At 25.1% G+C, this 9,209-nt stretch overlaps 2 protein-coding genes across 5 annotated transcripts; one reads left to right on the top strand and one right to left on the bottom strand.

The window, feature by feature from the left end:
- Positions 1-1,446: 1,446 nt before the first annotated feature.
- LOC122855755 (pyruvate kinase-like) lies at positions 1,447-6,824 on the bottom strand. Of its 4 annotated transcripts, none has more exons than XM_044157338.1 (5): positions 6,353-6,544; positions 4,935-4,970; positions 2,713-4,105; positions 2,463-2,619; positions 1,451-2,087 (listed from the first exon to the last, which is right to left on the bottom strand). In XM_044157338.1, the coding sequence occupies exons 2-5, from the start codon at positions 4,959-4,961 to the stop codon at positions 2,075-2,077; spliced, it is 1,590 nt and encodes a 529-aa protein (XP_044013273.1). In that variant the 5' UTR covers positions 4,962-4,970; positions 6,353-6,544; the 3' UTR covers positions 1,451-2,074. The 4 variants fall into 4 exon arrangements, with proteins under 4 accessions (XP_044013274.1, XP_044013273.1, XP_044013270.1 ...); XM_044157335.1 differs by having other exon boundaries at positions 1,548-2,087; positions 2,412-2,619; positions 6,353-6,552; XM_044157339.1 differs by lacking the exon at positions 4,935-4,970 and having other exon boundaries at positions 1,447-2,087; positions 6,353-6,824.
- A 149-nt stretch (positions 6,825-6,973) lies between these two features.
- On the top strand, positions 6,974-8,927 carry LOC122855756 (probable phosphoserine aminotransferase). Its single transcript, XM_044157340.1, has 7 exons — positions 6,974-7,090; positions 7,452-7,582; positions 7,653-7,768; positions 7,863-8,024; positions 8,090-8,184; positions 8,262-8,431; positions 8,663-8,927. The coding sequence occupies exons 1-7, from the start codon at positions 7,028-7,030 to the stop codon at positions 8,925-8,927; spliced, it is 1,002 nt and encodes a 333-aa protein (XP_044013275.1). The 5' UTR covers positions 6,974-7,027.
- The last annotated feature ends 282 nt before the right edge of the window (positions 8,928-9,209 follow it).

Below are 9,209 nucleotides of genomic sequence, written 5' to 3'. Positions count from 1 at the left end.
TCAAAAATGGACATTAAACTGCCATCTGATGGATTTTGGCACAAAACTGTTTTTGATAAAATAGAAATTGTTGATTTGTAGTTAATTTTAATAAGATATATTACAACAATTATCGATATTCAATTAATTATTTATCTGCGTGTAAAATATTACAATATAAATTCAATTAAAAAAAAAATTTTTATTAGCGCAATTTGAGAAGCAAAGTGTCACAAAAAACAGCAAAGTTTATTATTTTCTTTATTTATTTTAATTTAAATTATTTATAATTAAATTAAGAAATAAATAAATAAATGAATAAACTTATTATGAAAAATTACATGTTCTGTTTAATGACATTACTGAATAAAAAATTAAATCAAAATGATTTATAAATGGAAAAATTAATGACTTAATTGCTCCAGCTGATTTATAATTTATAATCAACAAATATTCAAGTACCTCTATCTAACTGTGATACCTTAATAAAATTTATGTACCTAATAAAAAAAAATTTAAAAAATTAACTGCAGGTTTGGAGTATAAAGAAAAACAATGAAAAACTTAAAATCAATTGTTATTTGTTGTCCAGAAAACATTCAACAAAATTCAATATAACAACAATTAATTAATAATAAAACAATAGAGACTTGAAAATAAAAATATAATGACTTACCTAAGATTCAGCAAGATACAACGTTGTGATCAATGAACAAGTCCAAATCTTGTATTCTTGTGATGAAAATTATTTTACACATTTCACTGATGTTTAATTAATTGCACCAAATATGTCTCATTGTTAATGAACTTTTTATAAAATTATTAAAACAAAGAATAAAAAAGACTCACAATAAATTATTCAATTGTTTGTTTTTTTTTTTTTTTTTGTTTTGTCAACAAATGAAGCCCAATGAAGCCGACTACTCAATTCCAAGAACCGGCATGAGCTTATTTTTGTCAACTTCATTTTGCTGGCCACAAAAACTGTCAATATTCACTCTTTAAGATAAAATAAAGCCACAAAAATAAACTCAAAATATTGCCAAAAGATTGTTAATTAATATAACGATAAATAAACAATTTTTATATTGATAATAATACATGTTAAATTTATTCAACAGCAACGGTCTGCGGACACTACGCGTACACGGTCATAGACAACGCAAAACTAACATTTACAAAATGGCCGCCAGAGGCACAAAATATAAGTTTATAAAAAAAGATGCGAGATGGCGTTCAAATTTAATTCTAAATTTAAAATTTATCAAATGTGCCAAATAGTGCTCATTTTTGTTCACTAAAATTTAGTATATAAAATTGTTGATTTTTATTATTAATTATTAATTATTAATTATTTTTCTTTTATAATAATTGTTTTTTTAAATTTATTTATTGTTATTTATATCAAATTATACTTAGTGATTTTCGTGATAAAGTCTTATTATCTCAAGATTGTCTATTGTGTCGTAGTAAAAAATAATTGCTATCAAATTAATCTTACCTGTATTATTATTAATAAATAAATAAATAATTTATAAATTGCATAACGAAAAAAATAAAACTCAATATTTTAATCTTCATTGTTTTATCATTATTGATAATTGATGAATCAATGTCAATCATTGCTTGTATTTTTCTCTTCTATTTAATTTAAAAAAAAATTTAAACAATCAACACATTTATATAATAATTATTATAAATAAATTTAAAAAACAAAAATTATATTCTTCTGTTTATCATTTGTTTATTGAACATTGAATTTAAATCGGGTTTGTAAAACATCATACTTGTACTTTCTATTTTCTTGTTCTATATAATACAACGTTAAATTATTATCATTTTATTAAATGAGATTTAGATATATACACTCTAGGTATATCAATGAAAGAAAAATTGTAATAATACTGAATCTAACATTAGATCTAGCATCATTCTGGTATGAGAAAAACGCTGAACCCTCATTAACTCAATACACCATTTTTTTAAATTAATAATATTAACTGAAGTTTAAATATTAACGAGAAAATGATAAATTTTAAAAGCAGCTGGTTGTAGTTCACTGCAACTTTGTCGGGCCAATCACAGATTGACAAATTTATTCGATGGTGCTGAAAAAATTACATAAAAATCATGATAAATATTTTACATGTTAAACAATTAATTATAATAATAATCAAGGCATGCACTAATTATTTTTTCAAATAATTAAGAAAATTAAAAGAAAAAAAAAATAAGAAATTTTAGTATTATCAATAAATCATGCAGGATTTTATTGTGAAAATATAAATGGAAAAAAAAAAAAGAAATGAAACAGTAAAAAGAACAATAGCAAGTTAATTGTTAAGATAAACAATGAATTTTTCGTTTTTGGTTTTAATGAGGGGAAATATTAGTTTGAATAAAAAATGATTAGTCAAAAGATATCATCATACGAGTCATCATCGCTGACGAGAAGACAAGAAGGTTCATCATCATCTACATACACAATGCGAAGAGTGTTTGTAAATCCAGATCCTTGTTTCCATCCAGTAACAACAACAACAGTGTCACCAGTCTTGAGAAAACCACGTGTTTTACCAAATGATACACCATGTTGTACACGAATATCGACATCCTTCAACCAATCAGCTTGTGGTTGTTCTATTTTAAAAACAAAATTAATTAATTAATCAATTATTTATTTATACAAAGTGTTTTTATGATGATAATAACAAGCTAAACGAGTAAAATTACCTGCATAACAAAGTGGCAAGATACCACGATAAAGATGAGCTTGTCTAGCAATTCTTGGGAATCTTGTAACAGCAATAATTGGACATCTTGGACGATATTTTGATACAAGATGAGCTGAACGTCCACTTGTTGTTATAACAATAATAGCTGTTGCAAGACATTTAGCAGCAGCTTCAACAGATGCAATAGCAACAGCATGTGTTGCATCAATTGGTGGAATAGCTTTATTTGATATATCATTAAATAATTGTTTTTGCCATACAGCAGCTTCAGCTTCTTTACAAATATTAGCCATTGTACGTACACATTCAAGTGGATATTCACCTTTAGCTGTTTCACCAGATAACATAACACAATCAGCTCCATCAAGAATAGCATTAGCAACATCTGATGTTTCAGCTCTTGTTGCACGTGGTTTTTTAACCATTGATTCAAGCATTTGTGTTGCACAAATAACTGGTTTACCAGCTTTATTACATCTACTAATCATACATTTTTGTGCAAGAAATACTTTTTCTGGTGGTATTTCAATTCCCAAATCACCACGTGCAACCATAATACCATCAGATGCTTCAATAATTTCATCAAGATTTGTCATACCTTGTTGATTTTCAATTTTTGATATTATTTTAATATTTTTACCTTTATCACCAAGTATTTTACGTATTTCAGTTAATGCATCAGCATTTCTAATAAATGAAGCAAATATCATATCAACATCTTGATCAACACCAAATTGTAAATCAGATTTATCTTTAACTGATACAGCTGGTAAATCAACTGGTACACCTGGTAAATTAACACCTTTTCTTGATCCAAGTGTACCACCATTTTCAACAGTTGTTATAACACCATCAGCAGCAACACCAGTTACAATTAATGATATTAAACCATCATCAACAAATACACGATTACCAACTTTTAAAACTTTTGATATATTTTCATAATCAACCCATACACCTTGAGCATTACCTTTTTCAGTAATTGATTTATCAGTTGATAATTTAAATGTTTGTCCTTTAACTAATTCAACTTCAGCTGAACCACCACCTTCTAATAATCCAGTACGTATTTCTGGTCCTTTTGTATCAAGTGCAATTGCAACTGGTACATCAATTTTAGTACGTGCTGATACATTTTTTTGTGCTTGTCTTACATTTGCTATTGTTTCAGCATGATATTCATGTGAACCATGAGAAAAATTCATTCTAGCAATATTCATTCCAGTTTCAATCATTTTTTCAAGCATCTCAACTGATCTTGATACTGGTCCAATTGTACAAATTATTCCAGATAAACGATAAAATGCAGCTGGTGAATCAGTGTCAAGGGTACACATATGATCCAACTGACTTTCAGCACCTTGTACACGTAATTTTCCTGATGATGCCATCTGTAAATTATTTCATTTAATATTAGCCATTAAAAATGATAAATACCAAGTACAATTTATCAACAAACACAAAAATATACAACAAAAATTAATAAACAAATAATCAAATCCATGCATAATGTATAAATAAATTTAAAAAATGGAAAATTGGTTTATTATAGATGTCAATTACAATTAAATAATTTAAAATGATAATTATTATTATTCAACTTGAAATGGTGATTAAATAAAGGATATATTTATCATGTAAAATTCAAATTGACGAGATTATAGCATTAACAAGATAATGCTGTGATGATAAATTGAGTCAGCTGACTGGTGTCATTACAAATGACACTCATTGCATTTTTATCAGGCAATAAATAAAAAAAATAAAAATGATAAACAATATTAAACATATTGGAATTTATATGACTCGAGTAAAAAAAGGGTAATCAATCAATAATAAAACCTGGAAATAAAAAATGAAAAATATTACGTAATTGGGGTTACGTTGAAAAGGGTTGAGAGAAATAAAAATAGAATATATTGACTAGTTTTACCAACAAATATTCTTCAAGAATAAATAAAATAAAATGAAAAAAAAATTGTATTTTATTTTCAAAACAAAATCATCAACAAAAACTATTAATTTATTGATTTTTTTTTATTTTCAAATAAATATGTTTGGCAATAAATCATAAAATTAGAAATAACGATGAAAAATTGTGTATATTTTTTAATGAAAAACGAAAAGAAAAATAATTTAAAAAAGATATTGTTTTTTTTTTTCAGTAAAATAAAAATATATGAGCATTTTTATTTTGAGCTTTTAACAGTTTATTGATACCTTATCATCGACTGTTGTCCAGACCATTTTATGCTGCTGTGATAATTTAGAAAAAATATCAATTAGTTTATGATTTTTAATGACAATATTATCACAATAATTTTTTCTAATTAATACTTTTGATTTTAAAAATAAATGAATATCATAATTTGATAATAATGATAATAAACATGAAGCTATTTTCATCTCATAAATAATCAATTGGAAAATTTAAAAATATATTTTTCTTGACTGTAAAATTGACTGTACAATTTTACCTGAAAAATTTGACTAAAATAAATTTTTTTTGTTGAGCACTATTGACTATAGAAAAAACAAAAAACAAAAACAAAATTTTACAAATAAAATTGTACCATGTGTACATCTGGATCTAGACCATTTTTTTTTGTAATAAAAATAGCAATAATTTGAATGAATAGATAATAATTTATATTTAAATAAAATATTGATCGGTCGAGGTTACTGAATTATGTAACACAAAAAAAAAAAAAATAAATAAAAGTAGAACCAGAAAATTGTCATAGGTCCAATAATATTAACATCAACATCAAAATGGTGACAGAATTTAACGTCAAGCAAGGTCATCATGGCGTGACAACTCATTAAAATTAATTTGCAAAATTATTTTTCAATTAAAAAACTAAAAACAAAGCAAATTTTTTGAATCATCAGCTGATTTTTTTAAATAATCATATGGTTTTATTTATATAAAAAAAAAAAGTCAACGACTCATGATAAATCCAGTTATCACAATTTTTTTTTCTCTTCATTTTATTACTGATAACTATAATTATTTCGTCATGATAACCTGGTTATTATACTTTTTTGAATGAATAATTACATTTAATAATTTGGATGATTATTATTTTGATAAATCATTCAAGTCATGACAAAATTTAATGACAAGCTCAGGTGATTTTTGGTAATAAACTTGGAAATAAAACTAATTTAATTGAGCATGCGCTTAATTTTTTTTCTTTTTTTTTTTTTATGATATCAGCTAGTGATCACGACCTTCCATCGTGATTTTTTTTTTTCATCTTTTAGCTATAAATTTCATCAATTTTTTTTAAATTCTCAAAAAATCTCGTGACAATTAATGGAATTTTTATTTTTTTTCTAGGTTATAATTTAAAAACAGCATTTTTTTTTAATGTAAATTAAATGAAAAAATTGGTGTAAATTTGCAAGACCCATACCGGAAATATTCAAGCTTCAAGGTCGATGTTTTATGCAATTGATTATTATGTTAGTTAAGCATGACAATTGTTATAAACAATAAATTAAATATATTATCTAATGATTTTATTGATTTTCATTTAAGTTATATACGTTGAAAGAATAGAAAATAAATTAATAATTATTAAATATATATTGATTATTGTTAATAATAATTATATTGATTATATCATTGTTACCTTTATTGACAATTAAGTTCCTCGATAGAATTTAATTCACTGTGTGACAATGAAAAATATAAATATTTTTATTCAAACAATTGTAATAATTAGATATTTTACTTTGAGATGATGTCAAACCGATGCGAGTTTGCGTTCGACTTGAGGACGCTGAAGGTCAACGTTAATTTTCATATCACCAACCGGCAAGTTGCCTCAGTTTTTTTACTATTACACCGGAGCGATTTTTTTATTTTTTAAATGTCAGCCATTTTGGCTCAAGTGACGTCTGTCATTTTGAATTTATTTAAAAATAAATAAACACACACATAAATTATAAAGAAAAAAAAACAAACAATTAAAAATCAATTTAAATAAATAATTTTAAACATAAAAATTTTGACGATTAAATTAAAAAATAAAACAGAATATTTTTAATTATTATTTTGTTATGAAAATGAAATTATTTCAGAAGCAGCTTGTCATCAAAATGAGTAAAATGAGAGAGAGATGATAAATTTTGTTATCATCACAAATCATTATACAGTATCAAAATCCCCTCCATAATAATGATGACGATGAACAAAGTCAAGGCTTTTATAATGCATATAACATCCAGCTTCCAGACCGGTTACATCAAGTTACATTTAACTTTCAATTAATCTCAATTGATCCAAGCAACCCAAGCAATCCAAGATGAGCACCAAAAACGATAGAGTCATTAATTTTGGAGCTGGACCAGCCAAGCTGCCCCAAGAGGTTTGCATTTGATATAAAATTATTTGTTAATTGTTTAAACAATAATACTTAATCTATTATTAATATAAACAATATAAAAATATTTTTAAAATAAATTAAATATACTATTGTAACTTTACTAAATAATATTTTACTTATTACAATAATTATTGTTAAATATTTTTCAATTGAGATGTTTTATTTTTTATTATTTTATTTACTCGCCACGTAGGTATTTATTTTATTTTTTGATATAAAAATAAAATCGTTCAAATCGTTTAATTGATAACATGATTTTTGATATTGTTATCAATTAAATTGTTTGTTTTTTATTAATTAAAACTGACCACGTAATTAATATAATTAAATTTCTAATTAATAGGTACTTAAAGAGGTACAAAATGAGCTTTTATCATTTGCCTCAACCAAGGTCAGTATCATGGAGCTGAGTCACAGATCACCAGATTTTGCTAAAGTCAATCAAAATGCCCAAGATCGTGTACGAGAATTGCTGTATGTTAATTACTTAATTATTAATTTAATAATGATTGAAAATTTAATTAATATTGCTATTATTATTTAGAAATATTCCAGAAAATTATAAAGTGCTTTTCATGCAAGGTGGTGGAACTGGTCTTTTTGCAGCAGTGCCTCTTAATCTTATTGGCAAAACTGGAACTGCTGATTATATTGTAACTGGTAAGAAATTATTATTATTGTTTTTTTTTAATAAATAATTTAATTGATATTATTATCAATGATGATGATAAGAATAATGTAAATATTATTTCAGGCTCTTGGTCGGCAAAGGCAGTCAAGGAGGCTGCTAAATATGGAAAGGTCAATCAAGTTTTTCCAAAACTTGATAAATACACAAATATTCCTGATCAATCAACTTGGAAATTAGATTCAAATGCATCATATGTTTATTATTGTGCAAATGAAACTGTTCATGGTAAATTAAAATTTAGTAAATTTTATATTTAATAAATTTTTAATTTTTATTGTATTTTTATTTAGGAGTTGAATTTGATTTTATTCCTGAGACAAATGGAGTTCCACTTGTTGCTGATATGTCATCAAATATTCTTACCAGACCATTGGACATTTCCAAGGTATTTAAAAATGTTTTTAATTATAAAAATTAAACAGCTAAATTTATAATTTAATTGTGGTTTTTTTTTAAATCAAGTTTGGAGTTATTTTTGCTGGTGCACAAAAAAATATTGGACCATCTGGTGTAACACTTGTTATTGTACGTGATGATTTATTAAATAATGCGTTGAATATTTGTCCTTCAGTATTTGACTTTAGCATAATGGCTAATGATAATTCATTGTACAATACACCACCAACATTTCAGTAAGTAAATTGACCTAGTGACACTGTAGATTAATATTTTATTTATTTATTATAATTACAAACTCGTATTCAATAAAATAACACAATGTTATATAATTTGAATGAGCTTAACTAGATCGAACGGTTTTATATTTCATCAATTGTAGCTATTTTTTATTTTTCAATGTAATTATTTTCCTGTCATTCAGGTCTTTTCGATTAACATAATATTTATAAATTTTTATTCAATAGAATTTATGTTGTTGGACGTGTATTTGAGTGGATTAAAAAACATGGTGGTGTTGAAGGAATGGAAAAACTTGCCAAGGAAAAAAGTAAATTAGTTTATGATGTTATTGAAGAATCAAAAGGTTTTTATACTTGTCCAGTAGTACCAAGTGCAAGAAGTCGTATGAATTTACCATTTAGAATAAATGGTGGTGATGAAGAGCTTGAAAAAAAATTCTTAGCTGGTGCAGTTGAACAGGGAATGCTCCAATTGAAAGGACACAGGTAAAAATTGATTAAAGCCTTATTAAAAATTAATTATTAAATTTTTTAATAACATATATTTTAGACGAATATGAATGAAATTTATAATAAAATTACTAGCCCTGATGAGTGGGGAGTAGACGACAATGAAAAAAGTGAAATTCAAAGATTTTATGAAAATGAAGTATTTTTTTGACTGGTTGTACTGGCTTTGTTGGTAAATGCATTGTTGAAAAATTATTACGATCATGTCCAGGTTTAAAAAAAATATATCTTTTAGTTAGACCAAAAAAAATTTCAGCTAAAG

This window comes from Aphidius gifuensis, linkage group LG4, assembly GCF_014905175.1.
Source record: "Aphidius gifuensis isolate YNYX2018 linkage group LG4, ASM1490517v1, whole genome shotgun sequence".
NCBI classification, from domain to species: Eukaryota; Metazoa; Arthropoda; class Insecta; order Hymenoptera; family Braconidae; genus Aphidius; species Aphidius gifuensis.
The sequence above is the reverse complement of the archived record's forward strand: the minus strand, read 5'-3'. Positions and strand labels throughout refer to the sequence as shown.

Bases quoted from the DNA above. Each gene is read 5' to 3' on its own strand.
- LOC122855755 (XM_044157335.1), bottom strand. From the start codon at position 4,961: ATGGTCTGGACAACAGTCGATGATAAG. The intron at 4,106-4,934 runs GTATCAATAAAC...AATAATTTACAG, and splicing joins GGACAACAGTCGATGATAAG to ATGGCATCATCAGGAAAATT. The intron at 2,620-2,712 runs GTAATTTTACTC...TTTTTAAAATAG, and splicing joins CTTGCCACTTTGTTATGCAG to AACAACCACAAGCTGATTGG.
- LOC122855756 (XM_044157340.1), top strand. From the start codon at position 7,028: ATGAGCACCAAAAACGATAGAGTCATTAATTTTGGAGCTGGACCAGCC. The intron at 7,769-7,862 runs GTAAGAAATTAT...ATATTATTTCAG, and splicing joins TGCTGATTATATTGTAACTG to GCTCTTGGTCGGCAAAGGCA. The intron at 8,185-8,261 runs GTATTTAAAAAT...TTTTAAATCAAG, and splicing joins GACCATTGGACATTTCCAAG to TTTGGAGTTATTTTTGCTGG.